The sequence below is a fragment of the Pipistrellus kuhlii genome, unplaced genomic scaffold (assembly GCF_014108245.1).
Source record: "Pipistrellus kuhlii isolate mPipKuh1 unplaced genomic scaffold, mPipKuh1.p scaffold_m20_p_2, whole genome shotgun sequence".
Taxonomy (NCBI): Eukaryota; Metazoa; Chordata; class Mammalia; order Chiroptera; family Vespertilionidae; genus Pipistrellus; species Pipistrellus kuhlii.
In genome coordinates, this window is record NW_023425515.1 from 48,765,204 (window position 1) to 48,790,802 (window position 25,599).

General features: G+C 47.4%; 1 protein-coding gene and 1 long non-coding RNA gene across 2 annotated transcripts in view; one reads left to right on the top strand and one right to left on the bottom strand.

Annotated features, from left to right (window-relative positions):
• HEG1 (heart development protein with EGF like domains 1) overlaps positions 1 to 23,854 on the top strand; it is a 64,833-nt gene extending 40,979 nt beyond the window's left edge. The window contains exons 13-17 of the mRNA XM_036447031.2: positions 30 to 72; positions 635 to 672; positions 11,505 to 11,592; positions 19,040 to 19,214; positions 21,176 to 23,854. Of these exons, the coding sequence (XP_036302924.1) occupies positions 30 to 72; positions 635 to 672; positions 11,505 to 11,592; positions 19,040 to 19,214; positions 21,176 to 21,325 (494 nt within the window). The 3' untranslated portion in view covers positions 21,326 to 23,854. The remainder of the gene's footprint in view (positions 1 to 29; positions 73 to 634; positions 673 to 11,504; positions 11,593 to 19,039; positions 19,215 to 21,175) is intronic.
• Positions 23,855 to 23,996: 142 nt separating this feature from the next.
• Positions 23,997 to 24,325, bottom strand: LOC118724143. Its single transcript, XR_004989493.2, has 2 exons — positions 24,180 to 24,325; positions 23,997 to 24,057 (listed from the first exon to the last, which is right to left on the bottom strand). It is a non-coding gene; the product is annotated as an uncharacterized LOC118724143 (long non-coding RNA).
• Between the last annotated feature and the right edge of the window lie 1,274 nt (positions 24,326 to 25,599).

Here is a 25,599-nt window from a genome sequence, read left to right on the forward strand (position 1 = left end):
ATTTCACAGACTGTTCTTTTCTCTTTCAGCATGTGAAGACGGATATAGGCTTGAAAATGAAACCTGTATGAGGTAGGCTCCAGGTTCACTTATTATGATGCATTGGTTAGAAACTAGAAGCCTGGTGCACGAAATTTGTGCACTGGAGGCGGGGAGGTGTACCCCAGCTCAGCCTGCACCCTCTCCAGTCTGGGACCCTTTGGGGGATGTCCGACTGCCGGTTTAGGCCCAGTCCCGCCTAAACCGGCAGTTGGACATCCCTCTCACAATCCGGGACTGCTGGTTCCCAACCACTTGCCAGCCTGATCACCCCCAAACCATTCCCCTGCCAGCCCAACCACCCCCAACTGCCCTCCCCTGCTGTCCCAATTGCCCCTAATTCCCTCCCCTGCAGGCTTGGTCACCCCCAACTGCCCTCCCCTGCTGGCCTGGTCACCTCCAATTGCCCTCCCCTACCAGCCTGATCACCCAGAACTACCCTCCCCTGCCAGCCATCTTTTGGTGGATATCTTGTGCGAGGGCATGAGGGTCAATTTGCATATTACCTCTTTATAGGATTACTTAGTAAATTGCCCCAATGATTTCTTTTGAGGTTTGAGACTGATTCTTGTTCTTTTTCCTTGTTGACTTGCAGTTGCCCGTTTGGCCTTGGTGGTCTCAACTGTGGAAACCGTGAGTATGCAGAAGGAGCCAGTTCCGCATGGGCAGGGCCTGGTAGGGCTGTCAGCGAGCAGGGTGTCTGTCCCCTCCGCTCCTCAGTTCAGATCCGCTGTTCTCGCAGCCACTGTGCTGAGAGGTGTGTGGAAAGCAGAGCACTTGCTCTGCAGGGACTGAGGGCTGGTGGGGGAGATAAACACTTCCCTCAGCAGCCCCGGCTGGGAGTGTCGCTACAGTGAACTAAGTGTGAGGCGTGAGGCAGGCCGGGAGGGGCCGTGCCCAAGGAGAATCGAATCCCTGCTCCTGGGAGGGGATGGTTTGCAGGTTGTGGAAGGCTTTGGCAGTTCTGAAGGAGGCAGGAGGAAGAACAACTTAAAGGTGTTGGGGCAGCCTGTGCCGTGGTATTCGCTGGACAGCATGTATGTGGACATGGCTGAGGATAGAGGAAGAGGAAGGCGGAGAGTGGAGGACCAGGTTGGCAGAGGACAGGGGACCAAGCTGATGGGGGTTTGGATGGCCAGCCTGAGAGTATAGACTGATCCCTGTCTGTTGTGGAACTAGCAGGTCTTAGAGCAGGAAGGCAGTTCGGACAAGAAAATGAAGCTGGGCTGCGGTGAGGAGCACAGACTGGGCAGGGAGGGGAACATGACAGGGCGGAGACTCCAGCGCAGTCAGAGCTGGGGCTCAGGCTAGAATCTGCTTGTTGCTGGTCACGCACTGGAAGCACAGCGGGTAGGATGGCGGTAGCTAGCTGTGTGCATGCGTGGTGCGCGTCACACTTGATTTAGTTCTTTGAAAGAAAGCAGTTGTGATGAATTTGGAATCACTTTCACTGACATTTTCTTATATGGAAACCTGACAAATTGAATCACCCTCAAAGTTATGAAAGCTATTCTGGGGTGTAGGATGGAAAGGGAATAATAACACTCGGTGCTTCATTTTAAGATTACTTTGTCCTTGATTCTATAGGTAAACATTCCAACAGTGTTTACTTAGACCAAAAGTAAACACGATTTTTAAAAAAAATATGTATTTTATTGATTTTTTACAGAGAGGAAGGGAGAGGGATAGAGAGCTAGAAATGTCGATGAGAGAGAAAATTCGACCAGCTGCCTCTTGCACACCCTCCACCGGGGATGTGCCCTCAACCAATGTACATGCCCTTGACCGGAATCGAACCTGGAACCTTTCAGTCCGCAGACCGACGCTCTACCACTGAGCCAAACCGGTTTCGGCTAGACACAATTTTATCTAACGTAGGGGTGTCGAACTCAATCAGAGAAGGGGCCAAAATCTAAAATCCAGCCTAAATCGCGGGCCGAATGGTTTACTGAACAGTCATAAACTGTCATTGTGATGGAAACGCAGCGGAGTGCAGTGATGACAGCGCGGTGCGGGCCACATTGCAAGGCCTGGCGGGACGGATTTGGCCCGCAGGCCTTGTGTTTGACACATGTGATCTAACGTGTAATAGTCCTCACATCTGTTCCCCAGTGGCACACCTTGCATTTTATGTTCTCATAAACTTCCTTTGCTCGTAAACTTTCTTTTAGTAAGTTTCATTAAGTGCCTTTTTTGAACGTGAATAATACATTAAGTAAAATAAAACAAATTCAGTCCTGAGTACACACTCTCTGGGTGTAGTCATCGTGGAGTCACTTGAAGACCGGACCCTAGAGATTTGGGGTTAAATATCCATCTAGGACCGCTGGTAACTTCAGTCATCCGATTTATCCCAACTCCAGACTAGCAGAGGTTACAGTAGACCGTCTCAGAGAAAGACTGGAAGTGCTTCCAAAGCAACTATATTTAGTCATTCTGAACAGAGAGGGAGGAACCCACAGAATGAATGATTAACTTCTTTTAAACAGTAGCCACCTGCGGCCACTGAGTGGTGGAGTAAGTGGCCCGAAGGTCGTTAGCAGTTCCTAGGGGCGGCATGAAGCAGCTTGAAGTGCAGACGTTTGTTACGATGGACCGAGTCATCACACACCAAAGGTGCTCCGTGTCACTGTGACCTGATTTTTACTCCCAACACTTCTAACGTCAGATATGTGGGTTTTCCTCCCCTCGGAGTTCTGACACCCCTCAGACCTCACAGGTGAAGGGCTGAGTCCCACAGGACACCCCCCACTCAGACACCAATCCCGTGTCCAGGCCTCTGGGACTCAAGACCAATCAGCCGTAAATCGGGTTCCCTGGCCCCCCCTCATCAGATTCAGTACTTTGCTAGAACATAGAGAATCCTTAAACTGGTCAGGGAGAGAGGAGTGGTTTGCACCCAAGAATAAACCAGACAAGACCTAGGACTTTTTCAATGTGGGAAACGGAGGCTGAGCAGTCAGGTAAAACATGTAAGATTCCTGAGACTCGTTTCGCCAAATGCTGCGATGCCAGCACCGAAGGGCATGGTCTTTAGAAGAGATGGTGGTGGGGCCCACAGGAGTGATTCCAGCACTAGCCTGCGGGCCTTGTCCTAAGACAGTGGTCGGCAAACTCATTAGTCGGCAGAGCCAAGTATCAACAGTACAACGATTGAAATTTCTTTTGAGAGCCAATTTTTTTAAAACTTAAACTATATAGGTAGGTACATTGTTATTAACTTATTTAGGTTACGCCTAAGCTGGCCTTTGCTAAAAACTCAAGGGGCCAAAGAGCCGCATGTGGCTCGCAAGCCGCAGTTTGCCGAACACTGTCCTAAGACATTAGACGGATTAAAAACAGAGAGCCGTAGATAACATGAAGAATCATTTAAGCAAGGGAGGAGATCACAACAGAGTTGCATCACATTCGTATGGAATATAGTCCTGTCAGTTGGCAAAGAGTCTGTGAGCAAGAGGAGAGGAGTGTGGGCGAGGCGTGTGGAGCTGCAGCAGCCGTGGGGGGAGCCAGGGATTAGGAGGGGAGAGAGGCCACCTGCCCCGTCCTCCTGACAGGCTCTCACAGAATGAGCCAGTGACTTGGACCCGCTTTGGTCAAACAGCTTCTCAAAACATTTTTACCCGAGAATGCTTCCTACTTCTCAGAGAAGGGAAGAGTGAGCCTTAGAAGGGGAAGTGGACGTAAGGAAAGCCCTCTAGCGGTGGAGGAAAGGGGAGTGAGTGCACGGCATTGTCCTAAGTGGCAGCTAGTGGTCCCCCTATCCTCTCCCCGTCTCCCCCTGGGATTATTAAATACGATAGGTGCCTGGAGATGACAAACCCCTACATCCATGGGCTGTTCTGTAAGTTTCTGTGTCTCCCCATTTTGTGTGTGGGGTCTTGGAAGTAGCCAGGATTTCTTTCTGGCCTGGGACTTTTTTCTGTTTATCCAAGTTGCTCTCATGTCCAGCAGGGGGCACACTGCTTTCTGGATGGAGCCTAGCTCCCGGCCACCTTTTGTCGGTGACGCATGTGTGTGAACTCAGTGATGGCCTGTAAATACCACTTTATGATGTTGACAGCTGTATTGATGTTAGTGTTGCCAGGCAACTAGCAGGGGCTGATAACAAATAGTATCTGCCACCTGCTCCGTTCCCGGAGTCCGAGACCAGCCCTGGGCGTGGGTGAAGGAATCAGGAACACCTGAACTTCATCCCCGCCTGAGGCCATGGCGCCTCGGAAATCTGGCTTGCCACTCAGTGTTCTGTGCCAAACACCAGGGCTCTGACCACTCTGCACTGCCACTTCTGTCATCCAGAGGCGGCGAGTGCCTCTGGGGGCTGTGCTTGGGCTGGGCTTTTGTAGACGACAAGTGCTTGCTCTCTCTGCATCCTTGGGGTACACATCTTGCCGAAGCTCAGTGAGTCAGGCGCCCAGGTTTGTCCAGCCAAGCCATGGCCTTGAGCCTCCCTCACGCCTACATTCCTGGGAGTCGTCCACTGTATTCTGGGGTTCTGCATATCCTATGACCTGTCTGTCCAATTAGCTCTCTAGGTGTGTCCAGATCGCACGCCTCGTTCCTCACAGGGAATGTCCTTCAGACTGCGAGGGCAGTTGGAGCCCTTCTTTCACGTCCCTTAGTCCTGAGGTGGCGAGGGCCCAGCAGGACTCCCGTGTGCTCCTGGCAGGGCCGCCCACACCTGGCAGCTCAGGGAGGCACCTTTCTCATCACTGCCCTCCTTTGGATTATGTTCCCACGTCAACCGTCTCTATTTCTACCCCAGATTCCAGCAGTCCTTGGGCCACGTGTCCACCGGCCCCATTCCTCTTACAGGCTTGCTGTGAGGATGCCCCCTCGTCCTTCCCCGGCTGCTCCACCTTTTCCTCGGTGCGCATGCTCCCTCCTGTGCTTGAGTTTCATACTGGCTCCTCCTCGCAGTTTTATTCTGTCTCCCATGACATCCCGGTTTCTCTTTTTAAAATACATATTTTTTCATAACACGAAACAACACATGCCCATTGGTTTTAATATTTATCCCATGTTAATTAGAAAATACATATAAATTCAGGGAAGAAGAAAGCTGAACGAAACGGTGTCATCATCCGTGAAACATCACGGGTCTGCGTCCTTGCTGCTAAGTGTGGGTGGACCCGCAGCCGCAGCAGCTCCAGGAGCTGTTAGAAACTCAGAGTTTCCACCTCCTCCCCCGCCCCCCCCCCACCCCAATCCTGCTGCAGCAGAACCTGGACTTTAAGTGAATTCGGTTAATATGCAGATTCATATGCATTTCCAAGTTTGAGAAGCACTGGTGTTCTGTATCTGCCCAGCGTTATGTATGGAATTGGATCTCACCGAAGGTGCTATTTGTAACCAGCTATTAAATGAGTAAACTGTGCAGCATTTTCATTCACCTACCTTTATACTGTCCCTTTCCGTACTCTGCGGCATGCTGCTCTGTGGATTACCATCATAAACTTACCCTTCGCTGGTTACCCTCTTTAAGTCTGTCTTACAGGTCCATCCTCTGAGCCATCTTCCTTTCTGTGCGGAGGGTCCCTCCCTCCCGCAGATTCCTACCCAGCCGCCCCGCGAGGCCAGCGCCAGCGGGGAGTGAGAGGTGCACAGGGCAAGGTAGGGGGAAGGGGTGCACAGCTTCCATGCCCTCCGAGTATGTGACCCCCCCCCCCCAAACTTTCCGAACCCTGTCCTTTTGGGGTATTTTCTGGAGGTATCATTACAGAGGTATGATTGATTAAATCATTGCAATCAATTCAACCTCCAGGCCCTCTCTCCTACCCGGAGCTCAGGAGAAGGGAGCTCAGGAGGTAGGACTGAATGTTCCAACTCTCTAATCACAAGGTTGGTTCCCCCTGGCAACCCGTCCCCATCCTTAGGTGTTTTCCAGAAGTCGCCTCACGAACATCACAGAAAACACCTCTATGGGCTCTCATCACTTAGGAAGCTTACGGGTTTTAGGAGCGCTGCCTGGAGCTGGGATGAAGACTGAATATGTGTTTCTTATTACAAATCAGTGTCACCGTTGGCTAAGGTTCTCTTCTGGGGTAAAGAAGCCTACCTAGCTTAGCAGCAAAGACAGTTTATTGGCAGGATCCGGGGGAGTGTCACGGGATGCCAGCCTCAGGGTGATGCGGGGACCACAGCAGCTGGCGGCCAGGGGCCTTCTTCCCCAGGCCCCCACCTTCGTCTCTGCTCTCCGCTGTGCACCCGCGGCTCTCCTTCCCAGACCATGTGATGGAAATAGGCCTGCCAGACGTCACCAAGAGTGTGTTACTCGTTCAGCCATTTTGAAGGAGGAGGTTCTCTTATTTCCCCCAAATTAAAATTCCTGTGGAGGAACTAATTGGCCCATGTGTTTCCTCTCAGACCAATCTGCTGTGGCCAGCCTGACCATCCCATTGTAACCTGCACTGGGGATGAACAGTTCCCGAAAGAGGACTGGCTAATCAGTTGCACCCAAATAAGCATACAAGCAAGGATAAAATAGTTTGTAGAAAAGGCCAAGGCTCAGAGTGGTTGGCTTAATGAAAACTGTTGACAGTGATGACAACGACATCAACCTAGGATCAAACGATATGAAAAGACAGAGCCACTGCTGGAGAAAGACTGAAATGTCAGCAAATGTCAGAAAGTAAGCCTGGCCAGCATGGCTCAGTGGTTGAGCATCAACCCAAGAACCAAGAGGTCACCATTTCTTGGTCAGGGCACAAGCCTAGGTTTTGGGCTCAATCCCCAGAAGGGGCCATGTAGGAGGCAGCCAATCGATGTTTTTCTCTCATCTCTCTCACTGATGTTTTTCTCTCTATCCCTGTCCCTTCCTCTCACTAAAACATATCAATTAAAAAAGAAAGAAAGACTGAGAATTCCAAGTCCTTTCTGGAGATCTCAAAGTGGAAAGGATAAGACAAACAGACGTAAGCCGACACCCGCTGCCTTCTCTCACCTTAATTAGTCACCGCATGGAACTGAGGAACATTACAGGTGATGTTGATTCAAACCCCATGCACTTGTACATCATCACGTGGCCTCATAATAAATCCAAAGTCAGTACTGGAGTCCAAAGAATCACATAGTTCATGAACTGACTTCACAGCTGGAATGAGAAAAAAGAACTGTGGGTTGTATTGTCCATAAACTTATTACAAGTTTCCGTTGATATGGCTGCCAAAGAACATCAAACGTACTCTTTAAAAAAGTATATATGTGTATGAAATAAATTACGTATATGTAGTTACACACAATTTCTACATTTAGAGAAGGTTATGAGTGTGTGTGTGTGTGTGTGTGTGTGTGTACACATATGAATGAAATCTGGGACAGCCCTACCTGGTTTGGCTCAGTGGATAGAGCATTGGCTTGCAGACTGAAGGGTCCCAGGTTTGATTTCAATCAAGGGCATGTACCTAGGTGGTAGGCTCAATTCCCGGTAGGGAGTGTGCAGGAAGTAGCCCATCAATGATTCTCTCTTATCATTGTTTCTATCTCTCCCTCCCTCCCCCTTCCTCTCTGAAATCAATAAAAAAAATTTTTTATTTTTTTTTAAATCTGGGATATACAGAAAACCCCAAAGAAGAAAGTAAAGTACTCGAGGCAGCCCTACCTTCCATGAGTGTCTTGGTAAATTCCCTCCCAGCTCTTTCTCACTGCTCAGGTGCAGTCTAAGATTCCTCTCCTGTGTAATCTAAGCCAATGCTACTCAAGGTCTGGTCTGCAGGCCGGCAGCATCACTGTGCCCCCGGAGCTTGCTGGAAGTACAACTTCTCTTCTCGGCCCAGGCCCAGACCTGCGGGACCAAGCCTCTTCAGGTGGGGACCGCCTGAGTTTGCACAGCCTCTGGGCGGTTCACACCCTCAGGAAAGTCTCAGGAGCATGAAGGCATACCAGTGCCCCTCAAAATGTGGTCTGCGAGCTGTTATGGGGCTGCAACAAGATACACAAGATAACACAAAAATTGAGAGGAAACACGTAGAAACATTTACGTTAAACTTAGAAACATGGATGTTAATTTGACACGCTGTGACACCCAGCCATGGGGTCCTTTTGTTTTATTTATTTATTTATTTATTTGTTTGTTTAAAATATATTTTATTGATATTTTACAGAGAGGAAGAGAGAGGGATAGAAAGTTAGAAACATCCATGAGAGAGAAACATCTATCAGCTGCCTCTTGCACACCCCCTACTGGGGATGTGCCTGCAACCAGGGTACATGCCCTTGATCGGTATCGAACCTGGGACCTTTCAGTCCACAGGCCGATGCTCTATTCACTGAGCCAAACCGGTTTCGGCATGGGATCCTTTTAGAAAATAGTATTATTGTATTTTACAAAGTCACTCCACAGTAGACTCCTTAAAAAAAAAAAAAAAAGGCGAAAGCGCCCTGGCCAGGGCTTAGTTGGGTGAGCATCGTCCCATGAACCAAAAGGTGGCCAGGTTGGATTCCTGACCTGGGAGCATACAGGGGGCGACCGATGGATGTTTCTCACTCACACATTAAAGTTTCTCTCTCTCCACCTTCCTCTCTGTAAAATCAATACAAAATAAGAATTTGCAGGCCAACTAATTAAAAAAAAAAAAAAAAAAAGGAGAAAGGGAAATGCATGAAAGCTGGTGCCTGTAAAGACTTTATTTTCTTTACTTAAAAATGATATAAAAATGCACAAGCAAAGAAAGACAGGTCCTGGGCCACAGGTGGTTTGAGAAACACTGGGCACAGTGCTTCTGAGTCTGTCTCTGCTGAGACAAACCGCTTGTTTTCGAGGGGAACCTGCCACAGCTGCGGCCCCCTGTGAGGCCGCCTCTAAACTGAGCGCCTGCGTGCTTTGCTGGAGTGAGAGGTTTTCAATCTGGTGCCGAGGGGTGAGCGGAGCCAGACTTTGGTCTTTGAAAACAGAGGGCCACTGTAGGTTGGTTTGTCCGTTTGTTTCACTGTAGGTTTGCTAAAGCAGGGACAGAGCGCAATCAGGTTTGTGTTTTGAAATGAGGGGCCAAGATGGTGCAGGAAGGTATGTTGGGAGGCGGTTCCGTTGTCTAATCAGGAGTTGACTGTAGCTCAGGGTGTGGTACTGGTGATGAGAAAGAGTTGAAAATCAAGATTTGTCTTTTGTCTTCACGTTTGTTAGAAGTGAAAGTTTGAATACATGTTTGGGGAGGTGAGGGAGGGATTGACCTCACTCCAAGGTTTAGCTTTGTTTTCTGTACATCTTAGTACTCATGGTCTCCAAGATAACCACGTTTCTGTGCTGTTTATTCAAATAAAGGGTAGGCAAATGGTTGCTTAGCACACGTTTGCTTTTGTCTCACAGTCAGCTCCCTCTCAGCTCCGTGCATTTTCCTGAAGGCAGGGAGACATGGTTCCATCTTATTTTACTACTGGAAACGTGGCTATCAGTCTCTTTTACATCTGAACCGTAGAACCTCAGAACAAAATTTTATTTTTATTTCCACAACAAAGGAAAAAGCTATCTGGCACTGGCTGGTGGTGTTCCAGTGGTTAGAGTGCCAGCCATGCACTGAAGGGTGTGGATTCAATTTCTGGTTTAGGACACATACCTGGGTTGCAGGTTTGATTCCCAACCAGTCAGAGCATGTATAGGAGGCAACTAATCGATGTGTCTCTCTCACATTGGTGTTTCTCTCTCTCCCTTCCCCTCTCACCTCCCTTCCTTCCACTCATTCTAAAAAAAAGAAATGAAAAAAAAATATCCTTGGGTGAGGATTAATTTTTTTAAAAATCATTACTTAATAAGCTTTACTAGCCCTGACTAGTTTGGCTCAGTGGATAGAGCATCGGCCTGCAGACAGAAGGGTCCCAGGTTCCATTCCGGTCAAGGGCATGTACCTTTGTTGTGGGCACATCCCCAGTGGGGGGTGTGCAGGAGGCAGCTGATGGATGTTTTCTCTCATCAATATTTCTAACTCTCTATCCCTCTCCCTTCTGCTCTGTAAAAAATCAATAAAAATATTTTTTTAAAGTCACAGATCTTTAAAATAAATAAATAAATAAATAATAAGCTTTACTAAAATATGATTTTTCAAAAAAAATGCACAGGTATAAAATTTATGGATTAAAAATTAATATTATTATGTGTGATATGTACCTGCGTATGTGACTGCTAATTTTTGGTAGTTAAATTCCATTTGTATCTACTGAGGAAACAACTCAGTGCCTAGCACGGTATATGTAGTGGTTCCCAGCTCTGGTCTTAACTGGCCAGTAATATTTCTTTTTATTTTCTTTTTTTTTTTTTTAAATAAATTTTTATTGATTTGAGAGAGGAAGGGGGAGAAAGAGTTAGAAACATCAGTGATGAGAGAGAATCATTGACTGGCTGCCTCCCACATGCCCCCCACTGGGGACTGAGCCGCAACCTGGGCATGTGCCCTTGGCCAGAATCGAACCGGGACCTTCAGTCCCCAGGCCGACGCTCTATCCACTGAGCCAAACCGGCCAGGGCAGTAATATTTCTTATAAAAGTAGAGAGTCTAACCTAGGGTCACCTCCTTTTTATTTTAGTAATTAAAAACCTAAAACCAAATTAGGAATTTTTATATTTACTGTCACTATACATTTTTTTAAAAATCTAAGGAACAGTACCAAAGGATGGGAAGTAGCCAAGAAAAGATTCTATATTTTCTCCATTAGTGTTTAGAAACCAATTTTACAAACAATGGTTAAAACGAGGTAGATTAAGTTTTTGAAAAATTCATCTATCTCCTTCATTTTTCTCTTTGTACCATGGATTGGTAAAAATGTCCGCAGGGCTGGTCTGCAGGCACTTTGGGAGCCATTCCAGGAGTGGCTGAGGAAGAGGGACTTGAGTGAACACAGTGTAGGGGAGAAAAATAACTTTTCCTCTACCCTTCTACATTCTTGGCTGACACCCCCAAACATCACCATAATAAAGTGTGTTACCCAGTGACCAAGATTTAATTTCATATGTGCCCATGGGATGAGACTCCAAAGGCACAAGATAAGACTCCAAAGGCAGCCGATCATTGAGGCTAATACACTCTCCTGAGCTAAGGGACCAGGGCCCTGGGGCTGCAGAGTGGGGAAGGCAAGTCATGGGAGGGTGAGAAGAGGAAATGTCTGGCAGACAATGGCTTCCCTGCCAGGTAGGACAATCTCTCTGCTGAAAAAGTTCTCCCTGCTAAATAGCTCTATTCCTGGTGCAGGCGGGCTTTCTAATGTCACTCTCCCTTACAAATGATGCTCTGTTTTCAGAGCTTCTCCTATGTCTGCAATTTCTCAGAAATAACCCATATGCCAAAGAGGCATATTTTTGGGGTGGCAAATTCTGCTGCCCTCTAACCTAGAAAATGTACGGCTAACCCTGAGGAGCCCTTGCTGGGGGGCCCAGGAAGTGAAAGGTGAGGTCACTGTGGGGTCAGGAGGAGAATCATACTTGTGTATTCGTTTCTTCATTCGTGACCTCTTACCAGTCTTTTTCTTTTAAACCTGTTTAGCCTACCAGCTTATCACCGTGGTGATTGCAGCAGCAGGAGGCGGGCTTCTGCTGATCCTGGGCATTGCACTGATTGTCACCTGCTGCCGGTGAGTGATGGCATTCACACTCTAATTCTGTTCCTTTGTATGTTTTTTTACTCTTCGGGAATGTTCGGGGTGGTTTGCAACATCAAATGGTAATATATGACTGAACCACTAAAAAAAGCAGAAAGGGAAATTCATGATAGGTATAGTGCCATTGGAGGAAAGAAAAGACAGCGAATAGGACTTTATGGGACAGAATTTTTTTCTACCCTTTTAGGTTCAGTGGTCTGTTAATCAAATTAACATAAGACAGTTTAATGGGATAAAAACATTTAATTATGTGTATAGGAGGTGGGTGGTGGTACATAAAAAGGTGAGACCCACAGGCAGTCAGACAGTTGAGGCTTATATTCCATCCTGAGCTAAGAGAAGGGGCAGGGCCTAGGACTTCCAAAGGCGAGGAAGGTGGTTTACAGGAAGATGGAGAAACCAACGTTCGCCATGCCATGCAGAGACAACGGGATGCAGAGACAGTGGGGCACAGAGGGGCCTTGGAGCAAACAGGCCCTGTGAGCTCCCCTTCAGCTTCCCACACCCAGCCCACACTCTTTGTAGTGATCTCCGGTGTGATAGCTCTCTCTCTGGGACAAGCCCTCCATCAAAATCCTTTTAGGCAGTTAAAGGGAGGTGTAAAAGCTCTTCCTGAGTCTTTTGGGCCTTGATTGTCTTCAGCTCAAATTTGTCTGCAGGCCAAAGTGGCATGTTCTGGGGAGACTTGTTCTGAAGCCCTTCAGCTTAAAAGATAATATAATAAAGATAATACTATCTTTATATATAAAGATATAAAAGATAATACTATCAAGAAAGTGAAAGGACAAACCACAGAATGGGAGAGAGTCCCTTATTACACAAACAAATCATATGTGTAATAAGGGACTTGCGTCTAGAATATATAAAGATGTCTTACAACTCAATAATAAAAAGACATTAAATCATAATGGACCATTTTAAAATGTCCAATTTTAAAATGGAAAAGGACCTGAAAAGACATTTCTTCAGAGAAGATATACAGTGTCCAGAAGGCACATGAAAGGATGTTCAGCATCGTTAGCCATCAGGGAAATGCAATCAAAACCATCTCATACCCACTTGATGGCTAATTTTACAAAAGAGCCCTGGCTGGGTAGCTCAGTTGGTTAGAGTATTATTTTGATACACCAAGGTTGCAAGTTCGATCCCTAATCAGGACACATACAAGAATGAGCCAGTGAATGCATAACTGAGTGGCACAGCTTTACCTCACGTGACTGGGTAATCAAAACTCAAGGGTTGGATAAAGGTACAAAAAGAACAATGCAAGGTCGTCTTCAGATAGCACTTCTCTTTAAAATCAACCAACCAGTAAAATATTTTTTAAAACCCAGGAAATTACAAGTGTTGGTATGAGGATATGGAAAAATTAGAACACAAATGCTCTGCTGTAGAAAAGTAAAACGATGTAGCCTCTTTGAAAGTGTCTGGCCATTCCTCAGAAAATTAGACACAGTGTTGCCATTTGACCTAGTACTTCTACCCTTACGTATATACCAAGAAAAATGAAAAGTTATGTCCACACAGAAACAATTGTACATGAATGTTCATAGTAGCATTATTCATAATAGCCAAGAGGTGAAAATAACCCCAGTATCCACCAACTGATGAATGGATAAGCAAAATTTGACATATCCATACAATTGAATAATATATATATTATATATAAAAGGTTAATATGCTAAGTGTCTGACTATCCAATCAATCGCTATAATGCCCACTGACCAGTAGGGGGCAGATGCTCAATGCAGAAGCTGCCATGGCGCTCACTGGCCATTTATAGAGAAACAGCACTGCAGACCTGGCACCCACAAAGCAACACTTGGCTTCCCCCAAGTGGGACACAGGCCCTGCCACCACCCCAGAGCAACATTCCACCAAATCACAGCCAACACAGCCAAGACCCCATGGCGCAAAATGCGGCCCACAGCCTAGCCCAGCCCAGAAATGGTGGCTGTGGGTGCTAGGTAATGACATCACGTAGTAATGCCTGGCTTCCTCTCCCTAGCCACTAGCCTCCTTGGAGTTTCTTCAGCCCAGGAACATAACTTGCTTTCTAGCCAGGTGCAAATATTTTACAGTTTAACCAAATGTCTGTGAAATGTTTTCACATGCCTCATCTCATTTGATCCTCATAGAAGTCCTGGAGTAGGTAGATAGGAGAATTAGTAGAATCTTATTTTCTTTTTCTTTTTTTCTTTTTAATATATTTTATTAATTTTTCTTACAGAGAGGAAGGGAGAGGGATAGAGAACTAGAAACGTCGATGAGAGAGAAACATCGACCAGCTGCCTCCTGCACACTCCCTACTGGGGATGTGCCCGCAACCAACGTACATGCCCCTGACCGGAAACGAACCTGGGACCCTTCAGTCCGCAGACCGATGCTCTACCGCTGAGCCAAACCGGTTTCGACCTATTTTCTTTTCATTAGCCAGAAAATGGAGACTTAGAAAGTTTAGAAACTGGACCTGACTGAAAAGAAGTAAGAAACGGTGGACCTTGAAAATGACTTTAGGTTTTCTCACTGTGTAGAACATAGTCAAGCACTGCTGCAGTTAAACATTTCACCCTTTGTTCTCCCTGTGTGACCTACAATAATCTGCTTCATGTTGATATTTACTGCTGTGTTGCTGACAGTTACCTGAAAGAAAAGTTGGAGTGCTTTGCTGGGCTGGAAAAAGTTTAGCTAAATCAAAAAGCAGGTCTAATATATATATATATATATATATATATATATATATATATATATATATATATATATATATATATGTGTGTGTGTATTTCTATCTGTCATTGTCAATCATGAATTTGGTTGACACTTCTATTAGAAAAAAGGGTGAATAGCAATATTAAAATATTTCTTCTAATTAATTTCCTTTCAATGTGTACGAATTCATGCACCAGGCCTCTAGTTCAACCATAAAAAGGAATGAAATACTGATAGATGCTGTAATGAGCATGAGCCTTGAAAAAATTATGCTAAGTGAAATAAGACAGCGTTCAAAGACCCATCTCTTGCATTTATATGAAATGTTCCAAATTGGCATATCTAATAGAGACAGAAAGTATATGAGTTATTGCCTAGGGCTGGGTGGGCAGAGGGTAGAATTGAGAAATGAAGGCTAAGGAGTATGAGGTTTCTCTTTGGGGTGATGAAACTGTTCTAAAATTGTGATGTTGATTATACAACGCTGAATATACTACCAACCACTGATTGTACACTCTGAATGGACAAGTTGAAAATCAGACAAAGATGAAAGGGGTTACCTGAGATACCTGAGCACAGAGAAGTTGTAGCAGGCCCGGGATGAGCAGATGCAGTCGTGTGCTAGGCGCTGGGCTTCCTGGGAGCCTCTACTGGGAAGGGAAGAGAAAGCACAGAGTTGGTTCCCCTTCTCTGTGATTATCTATTCAGATAAGGAAACATGACCTTTGATTTAGATGATAATAAATTCTCCTGACATAACTGGTGGAGGAAACCTACCAAAAGAGCAAGTTCTCTTTTTAACCACTGACATGCAGGACGTTTTAAGATCCCCTTTGTCTCAGTAAGGCTGAGGGGCCAGGTTGCCATAACAACCACCCATTCAGGATGCAGGCTTCATGGTACAACCTTTGCCGGTCACTTACAAAGTTGCCACCAAATGATCGAAGATAAAGTTTGTTAAAAAACCATTGAAGCCTGTAAAGATTTTTTTGTGAGTTTATTTGAGCCAAACTATCAACATATGCCGGGAAGCAGAATCTCAATGAATTGAGATAATGCTCTGGAGAATGGCAGGTTACTTCTGTATTTATACATTGCAATCAAAGGAAAGGGACATAGGTGGGTTACATGAAATCCATTGGTGATAGCCTAGAGAGGCTGGAGAAAGCAAAGCAGGGAAACCCCTGGGATTGGATAAAAAGTAAAATGATAGACACATACTTAGGTGGGTGCAGGGATAATTAACATAACAATGAGGGAACTTGTGGTGTCTGTCCTGAGCCCAGGCACATTAAGGTTGTGCCCCAAGGGGTCCAGAAATAGGGAAATTACAAGTCACCCAGACATTTCAAGGGTATGTTATCATAGATGCAAAAAGACAGATAGGCTCAGTTAAGGTAAAGGTTGACCATGTCAGTGAAGATACCGGCGTAGGATGTAACTGCCCACCATAACAGCTTTTAGTTCAAGTTTAATTTCAAAGATCATCCTTTGAGATTACTTTAGATCCCTGAGTTTGCAAAACTGCCATGCAGGCCTTCCCTGAGCCTGTCAAGTTAGCATGTGGCCCCTTTTGTCTACAAGGATGAGTGAAATAAAATTCTGGGCTGAGATTAGGAACTGGAGAGAGAAACCCTGGGCGCTCAAGGGGACATAAGCCTCCTGCGTGCTCAGTGCCCTGTGTGGGGAGTGTAACCATGTGGGAAGGCCCCGTGACTGCTTGTGACTGGAAAGGAAGGCCGGTTATGAATAAGTAAGCCGTTGTGTGAGACCAGGGGCCCCACCCTCCCAGGGCCGCACAGTGGCTGGCTTATTCTGAATTTGCAGGAGGAACCACACCGCACGTAAGCCACACACCGGACATTTGCTTTTATGGTCATAGGTTGCTTTGTGCTTTCCGAAGAATATTTACTTATAGGAAAAGGAGACAGGAGGAAGAAACGTCCAGGGTACATATGGGTAACAATGTTTGGTACACAGGTGATGAACATGTTCCAGCAATTCCCAGTGACCTCTCTAAAGCAGAGGTCTTGCCCCAGGGTTTCCCGACCCACTGACCTGAGATGTGTAGGTGTATAAATAGGTGGCTTTTGTTTTGCAAACAAGACATCCTGGTTTTATGGTTTGCGAAGTAGCTTCATGTGGTAGAAGAACACTAGCCAGGGCTTCGGACGGCCTTTGTTCCAGTCCCAGCTTTGTTGGAGCGAGGTGTGGCCCGGGTAGCAAGTCGCATCTCCCCGCCCAGCCAGAGGCACCCCATCCCAGAGCTCCTGGTTGTTTGTTTGTTTGTTTGTTTGTTTGTTTTGTGGGGTTTTTTTTGTGTGTGTGTGTGTGTGTTTTCAGATTTTGTGTCAACTTTATTTTGTATTATTTTTTTAATTTCTTTATTGATTAACCTGTTAACCGAGTGGGACTTATAAATACGTCAAACGTAAACAATATCTGGAACAAGGAGGACATATGAATACGTCCTTGAAATATATGTTGCGCCCTGAAACGGACAGTATATATTTTTTGTAATCTTTATAATTGTTTGTAAAATTTATAATTTTTTAATTCGATGTTTCCATTTTTTTGTTGGTATCCTTTTCTATTTGTTTGTAATTTTGTATTTTTCCTTTGTGCTTTATATATAAATAAACAAAAATATATATATTTCATTTATTTTAATTAAGTATAAATAAATAAATAAAATAATATGAAATTACGTCCACCGGGTCTGACGTACTGACATGTCCTAGTGAAAGAGTATGTGCCTGTTGTACGTTGCGTAATTAAAAAGGGAACTCCCCGGTTAACAGGTGAAGGTATCACATATGTGTCCTCAACCCCCCATTCTAATCCCCCACCCCCACCACTCATGCCCCCACCCCCCTATTGTCCTTGACCACTGGTTAGGCTCAGATGTGTGCACCTAAGTCCTTTGGTTGCTCTCTCCCTTTTATCTCCACCCTCCCTCTGAGGTCCAGCAGTCTGACCCATGGCTCCTTATCTCTGGGTCTGTTCTTGTTTATCAGTCTATGTTGTTCACCATTTCCCCTAGATGAGTGAGATCATGTCCTACTGGAAATATATTTATAAGAATCGAAAATGAGATAAGCAATAATTGTTATGCTGAAGGGCATATGAATTAGTCTGTAGTGAGTTTCTTTCTGGGCCACCAGTTTTTTTGAGACCCAATTTCAATGTCAAACAGTTCCTTATGTGTACATATCAGCAATGATATTTCAGTTCTGGATGGTGGACAAATGGTGGTAATGCAGGTTCCATCCTCTCTGGTTTGGTCCTGGGCAACCTGCAGTGATACACAGCTACTGACTGCCATTATGGCAAGGTGTCATCAGCGTCTTCCATCTCTGGACTGCTTCTCTTCTGTCTTCATGGTTGGAGTAGTCCTGTCAATTCCTCTCTATTGCCAGCATCCACATGGTCTCGGAGTTGTTTTCTGAAAATATACATATTCTTGACCAAAAGTTAATAAAGGAATATTTTCTATAAATTTGACTTGGGATCCTTTTTCATTTTTTGCCCAAATGATTTTCCTCTGGCTTGTTTTGACACCATGTGTGTGTTTTGTGGGTGTCTTGCTGATAGCATAACAATTAATTTTCTAAAGTGCAAATTTTCTAGATGTAATTTACTTTCAGGATATTTTTCCTTACATGATATTCTTCTACTTTCCACCTTTTTTGATTTAAATATTAGGAGGCTTTTGAAAATTTTATAATGTAGTCTTGATAGTTTTTAAATTTTAATTTTTTGCACTATAATATGACTGCTTTAGGTTCATTTCCTGTTGTGAGATTTTATCCTGAGATGAACTACCAATAAAATTTTTAGTTAACACTTTAGGAACAGTTTTTTGTCCAGTGCAATTAGTTTTTCTAGAATATTTGCTTATTTCAATTAGCCAATTTAAATTAGCCTGAAAACTTGTCTACTGTTTTACTGTCAAATTTATTTCTCTAAAACAATCTTATTTTACTGTGTAAATATTAGGGGAAAGGCTTATTTGCCTTCTTGAGTAGGCCCTGAGCATTCCTGGGGGTAGGCTGGATTTAGATATCAAAAACCCACTTCCCCACACCATGGGTACAAGACAACTCAAACAAGTCTTGTAGTGCGAGGGCAGCTGCTGTCAGCCAAGTCTCTGTCTTTTACCCGGTCCCGATTTGAGCTGGGCATGGGAAGTTAAGCAGCATGGGGGCAGGAGACTCCCTCAGCAGGGGTGAGGTTTCAGGCCCCTGCAAAGTTTTGGGGGCGAATCTTCATGAGATCTGGAAGCTCCATGTGCATTGTGATGCCCCAGCTGGCCGGGAACCAGTGGGCTGAAGGCCTTTCCTCTGACTCTGGGCTCCCAACTATCCCAACGAAGTGCCGGTCTGTCCTCAGGAGGGTCTGAGTCAGCTCTATGGCAGCTCCCTTGACAGGTCTGCCCATGGCCCCCTGGGCCTCTTAGGTGGAAGGGTTTTTGCATCCCTTCTTACACGTAATCGCATTTTTACTTGTTTGGGGCAAATACTAAAGACAGTAACGATAATGACATTCCTGAGTGGGCAGTTACAAAGAAATACCAGTATAGTGGTAGCTTGAGGTCTAATTTACCTTGTAAAATGCTGGATGGTGCTTTCCCAAATATTTGTTTGTGGGGTGTGTGTTTTTCCTCAAAATTTACTCATTTAAATTTTCAAATATTTTTTTTACTCCACAGAAAGAATAAAAATGACATAAGCAAACTCATCTTCAAAAGTGGAGATTTCCAAATGTCCCCCTACGCCGAGTACCCCAAGAACCCTCGGTCACAAGAATGGGGCCGAGAAGCTATTGAGATGCATGAGAACGGAAGCACCAAAAACCTCCTCCAGATGACGGACGTGTATTACTCGGTGTGTATCCCGTGTCCAGGGGGACCTCAGGCTCCCGCCTCGTCCGAGAATTAAAGGGGTTCTGTTTGGCAGTAGTGACAGCAGTACAGCTAGTTACAGGTGAAAGGGAATGATTGCCTAAGCCCTTTGTGGACAGAATTTAATATTCAGTTCGATTATGATCGATTTGCATGTTAGTGACTGGAACTGACGGTGAGATATGAAGGCTGCTTCCACAGAGCACAGTGCCTTTATGGGACGGTAGCAGTAGCCACCTAGTTATGGACCTTGCTTTTAAGGTATAGGCATGGATGCTGAGAGATAGAGAGAGAATTTAATGACACTTGACCTTTGGCCCTTTCCTTTTTATCTCTTGCCTGCCCCACTTATCTTCCTGTCTTTGGGTAATCGAAACCGAGGGGTTGGAGAAAGGTAAATAGAGGACACCATAACCTCATCCACCACCAGCACTTCCCAGAGGTTTCGAAGCTATATTTAGTAGGTGTTTAATAATCTGCTGTGCCCCGCCCTGGACTGTGTACCTTGGACAGATGACGGGACACTCCCTGCAACCCTTGCTTCTTCTGCCCCGTGGCGAGGAGTCCATGCCATATTTCCAGGCACTGCTCAGTTCATTTCGCACTATACCGCGTCAGCCATAAAGCAAACACATAAAGCCGACAAGTAAATAGATGTCAGGTGACTTCTCACGCCCATTCGGAGCGGTAGCAATAAACACGTGCCCTGGCTCCGCAGGAACCTAACGGCACCGGGCAGGCCTGTGACAGAAACACAACCCCCCTGGTTGCTATGGGGACTGACCAGGGGGCTCAGGCTCTGGATGGGAAGGGCAGGTTTGTTTATGGTACGAAAGAGATTGCTTCCGTGGCTCTTAAAAAATCCACTCCTGGAGGAAGAACAAGGAGACCCCGGAGGAAAGATAAAGGCAGGCACAGACGTCCCCCTGGTCCAAACGGTTTTGTTGCTCTTTCTGCATAAAGGGTTGGTTTTGTTTTCTGTTCGTCAGGAAAGTTCTTTTGCGCTAATAACTGAAGCCATAGCTAAGCAAGTGTCTTCCCAGGAGTGACCGGTGACCACACACTCACACCCAAGACCACCTTTGCTAGGGTCTCCTCAGCCTCAGCGTGATGTGACAGCCTGGCAACAAACAGGCCTGCGGAGTCATAGGACCCAAGCTGTGCTTCCATGGCGTTAGCTAAAGAATTGCCTTCCATAGAGACAGTCGAGAACTTAAATGAACACTATCAGCATTTCAAAGAGACTGAGCACTCTGACAGCAGAGCCCGGCCACGGCAGGAAGCTGTCACCCGTGTGAGCACTGCCACGCACCGCCATCCCAGGACTTGCTGTGTGCCGTAGCGATGTCTCATTTCTGCCAGGCGAGCCTTCTCCCCAGGGGTCCCACATGAGGGCCTCCTCAGAGCAGACCTGTCATTCCCAGGAGCACTTTTTGCACGTCAGACAGGTAGTCACAACCTGCTAAGCTGGGACCTGGTCGGAGACACCTAAGAATCGCTGTTGGCCTCCTGCCTGGGGGCCTAACACCATCTCCGACGGGAGGGTCAGGCGACCCTTCACCCAGTGAGTTCAGCTAAACCCCAAAGAGGATTAAAGCTGTTGTGCTCCACAGAGAAAGACACTCTTTTAAAAGGTCAAGTTAATAATCACATAATAACTCATCTGGATCATAGTAAAGATAACCGTTAACCCAGGTCTTTTTCTATGTTGGTCTAAAATCACTAGACTGTCCTTGATCCAGGTTTTTTTTCCATAAAGAGCCGACCTGGAGGAGGGACCTGACTTCCGGGATAGATTTTGCTCTGCTGAGTACTAGCTGCCTCCATCTGAGGTTTATTATAATGCGGCATACATACATATATATATATGTGTGTGTGTGAGTGTGTATTAAATTTAACCCATGAATGATGGACCTTTTTTTCCCTTTTCTCTCTGGCCTCCAGCCCACCAGCGTAAGGAATCCTGAACTTGAACGGAACGGACTCTACCCGGCCTACACTGGATTGCCGGGATCTCGGCATTCTTGCATTTTCCCGGGACAGTACAACCCGTCTTTCATCAGTGATGAGAGCAGGAGAAGAGACTACTTTTAAGGGAGAAGAGAGGAGCCCATTGCTCTGAGCTTGTGGCTGGAACTGCTGCTGCTCAGAGGGACTGCACGGGGCCCGCCTGAGCTGCTCCCGGGGCCGTGGGGCCGCGCTGGAGGGGCAGGCAGGGCGTGGGACAGTGTGAGGGCGTGGCCACAGTGAAGGGCACCGAGGAGCCGCAGGCCGCTCGCTTGTTGTTACTGTGAATGTGCACACGGCCAGTACCAGGAGGTCTCGGCGCGGCCGCGGCTCCACTGGCTGCAGGAAGGACGCCGGCTGGGGCAGCCCATTGGGCACCACTGCAAGCACCAGGGTCTCCTTAGTTTGCACTTTAGTCAGTTGAGTAGGCAGGTCTCCTTTGGGCTCCCCCCCCCCCCCCCAAGACTCCCAGAAAGAAGGCCTCGTTCCCCCAGATGCTTCCAAGGGCCTCAATTGGGTGACTAATTTATAGCAGAAATACTGGCTGGTTAGTTGTTTCCCTGCCCAGCACCGTGTGCGAAACAACGGGTGATGGTGATGATCATACCACTAAGGTCTGGAGATGCTGTAGGTTCGTGTACAGTATTTTCATGTTTCCAGGTGTTCCCGTGCTACAGTCTCCAAGCCAACCCCCAGAATGAGAAATAGAAAGGTGTGCGACTCCAGTTTGTTTTTTTTTAGTCAAGGTGACACCTGGAGTTAAGGTTGCTTCTTCCCTTTGCAGCCAAAGCCCACTTTTTTCAAATAAGCGGGACCAGGGCAAAATGACTTCCATTTGGTTGTAGTTGGAGGCACCCAGCTGACCTGCAGGGAGGCCCAGCAAGCCACACCCGTGCCCTGGGCGGATCGAGGCCCAAGGAAGCGCTGGAGACAGGCGGCAGGATGCTTCTCGTCCCTGCGGACACAGCGTGCTGCCCGGGTGTCTGACCTTCATCTCCGAGGCCGAGGCCGCTCCGGTGGAGTGGAAACGCTAAGCGGAACGCAGGTCGGGTGTGAGCTGCCGTTTCACCACCGAAGGAAAAGCAGCGCGCATAGTCTCCACAGCGGACCGTGGTTAGAGGGATGAGCTGAACTGGCAAGTTCATTGCCGGAAACGCCGGTGCCGTGGGGAGCCGGGCAGATTCCCACGGAAGGATAGCGAGCTGGGCTGGAGCCATGTGGCAGTCTGCCCACTTCCGATGCTGCACCTCTCCCTGCTTCCCTGATCTCACCCTCAAACTCGGCATGAACTCTCAGCCCACTGCTCAGAACTATTTATTCACCGGGGAAGTAACTTATTTTCTCTCATCCAGTGATTTGCACCTCTTTGTACCACTATACAGCTTCCTCCGGAAACATGGTCCCCATGCAGGTCAGCATGGGAGAACCAGAGACTTTGGGACCGGCGGGAAGGGAGCGCCAAGTGTCTTACTTATCGTGCCTGTGGCGGGGGGCCTGCGAGGGGCGTGTGCAGCGCCGTTTGCAGCTGCTGCTTGTGGGGCTGTGGTGGTTCCGCTTTGACAGGTCCTAGTTCCGGATGAAGTGGAGAAGACAGTGGTAAAGAACTGGCCCCGCCCTGGGGCTCCGAGCTCCGTGGAACCCACAGTGGGGACACCTCTGTCCTGGGGGCCGTTGCTTTAAGGTCCTCTACCCTCTTCGGCATGTTTCTAACCCGCACCCTTCTGTAGTCCTCAGCCTAACTGGTTTAAGTGGGAACTCCTGTGCCCCGTGGTCTCCACGAGTCCTCGCCCCCGTCCACAGCAGGAGCCGGGAGTGCCAGCCAGGTGTGGGGCCTCGGGGTCGTTGAAGTGCACTCATCTCAGGAGCGCGATACAAAGAGGACGCTGTTGTAGCCAGCGGATGCCAACTAAAGGTTGGCTTTTTTAATTCTGTCCGTGGAACCAGATAGCGCTGGGCCTCCTGGCCTCCCATCTAACTGGAGAGCTCTGAGCTCCTGCCCCCTGCTCGCCTGAGCCAACAGACTGAGTGGCCCGGTGCCCGGCGCTCAGGCAGATCTTGCTCCCCCCAGGACCCAGAGCCACGCGGGGCTGGTTCTCCGGGGGCAGGTCTCGGCGTGCACTGTGGGCTGCCACTGTTAGCTGCCACCTCAGCCGACAGGTCACCTCCTGTACCTGGGCCGGAGCTGTGAGCTCCACAAAACGAAGTGTTCCGCCCCAAACGCATTCTTGAGAAGAATCCGGAAAAGAATGTCCTGGGCGCTCCAGGAACACGGTCCTGTGGATGGGTTTTGTGCGTAATGAAGTGAGTGGATTAAGAATGTTGTTTTTCTTTTACTGTGAAAAAGGCAGCCCCCCCCTCCTGCCCCCCACCGCGAGATGGCGTTCACCCAGGCGCTGCGATTGCTAGGAAGTGTGTGGGGGTGGGGAATGCCTCTCCAGGGCCTGAGGCGCTAAGAGGCATGAAGACAGCATGACCATTAGCCGGTGCTGATAGTGTGAGGCTGGCTTCCCTCCTGTGTGTGGCTGGTCCTTCCAGAAGGGTCCTGTCTGCCAAGAGCAACACCTGCTAGGCAGCAGCCGCCTCAACTCAAGGGACAGGACTGGACACAGCCATGGCCCAGATGCTCAGTGTCGGCCACACGCCTGGAATTCATCAACATGCCCCAGGCCTGTATTCCTGGGTGGGGCTCCCAGCTGGGGGCGTGGGAGGAAGGGGAAAGGGACACTTAACTGCCCACGAGACTCTTAAACCTCCACAGAGGGAAGAGAGGGGCCCGAATGGAACCCACCTGCGCCGTAGCACACCTGAGCAGGTAGTACCTATGGCAAGGTGACCAGACGTCCCGCTTTTGGTGGGACAGTCCCGATTTTGAACAATTTGTCCTGCATCATTTTTAAAGAGTCCGGATTTTGCCAAAAGCGGGACGTCTGGTCACCTTAACCTATAGGTTTTGTGTAAGCTCTTCAACAAAGGGTCTTCTTGTGTCTTTTCCTCTTTGCCCCACGAGCCAGCCCTGGGCTCTGGAGACAGTAGAGAAAGTCTAAAGGGTCACACAGCATCTCTGGTGTCCCTGCCGAGGCAGGCTCCCTTGCGAGGTGGGCTGGAGAGCGCCCGTTTCTCGGGTCTGGGGAACTTCAGAGAGGACAGCTGCCTTGGAGCGCCGGGCTTCAGACCCTTTGCCTGGCTTGCTCTTCTCGCTGTACCTCCCTGCCTCACCACCCAGTGTACTTTAAATGCAAAAGGGCACGAGAGAGTGAGTTTAAAGTGTGTTGTCTTTTTTTTAAAAAGAACCTTAACGTTATTAAGCAATAACTAAACTAATGACATGAAGTGCAAAAAAACAATGTTGACTCCCCTTTTGAAAAAGTCCTTTCCGGTTTGTTATTACATGGATTTCTTGGACACTTGTAGTCATCGTTAAGAAAATAGAGCTGGTTCATGCTTAGCACGAAGCATGTAGGTACGTGGCTTTGGGTGTAGGAGGCGTGAGGTGATGAGCTGGGTTTCGGACACACACAGCCGGACTTAGCCGGCCATCTGAGGGCCGCTCTGTCTTGTTCCCTCGCTCAGGATGTGGCTCCCAAGTATCGGAGGCACATGTTTGTGAATAGTATCAGAGTCGGGAACATATTCAGTAGAATGTCTTAAATGCTGGCAAATCTTCCGGCTTGGGCAAGTTTATTTTCAGAAGCAGCAAAGTCCTTTAGAGCAAAATTGCTGAGTGGGTAGCTTCATCAGAGCTGGCTGATAGCGTTGGGGTCAGAAGTGAAGATGTGATTGTTAAGTTCTGGAGGAGGTGATTGTGAACGTTGGCCCGGAGGGAGGGAGGGCAGCATCTTTTCATTACAAGGCTGGAAGGCCACCAAGAAAACGTCTTTGAAGGGTATTTATTCAGGTGTGAACGTGCCCAGGGCAGACACGGGAGGGTGTTGCACGTGCCTTTTGGGGCCTGCATTAAGCCATCTTGCCCACCGGTAGGGGGCCCAGGTCCCCTGAGGCTCTATGAACTTTGCTTCTGGCTTCCTTTAGCCTAACACGCCCACAACTCGGGTTTGACCCATAGTTCTGAGATTCTTACACTGATGTTAAAACTAAAGCAAGTCTTTGGAAAGAGGAAGAATTGTAGTCTTTTGCATCTTATTGAACACTACCCTGCTGTCAGAGAGTTTTGTTTGTTGTTGTTGTTTTTGTATGTGAAAACTTCTGTGGGGGTTAGAAGGGACATTTTATTTCACTCTGGGGTTCCTGTGTTTGTGTTTGAAAATAGATTCTCGGTTTTGTAGAGTTGGCTTTTACAGTGTGTGTCTTCTTTTCTCCAATGCCCAGAGAAGGAAACTGGTTAAAATACTTGGAGCATAAAA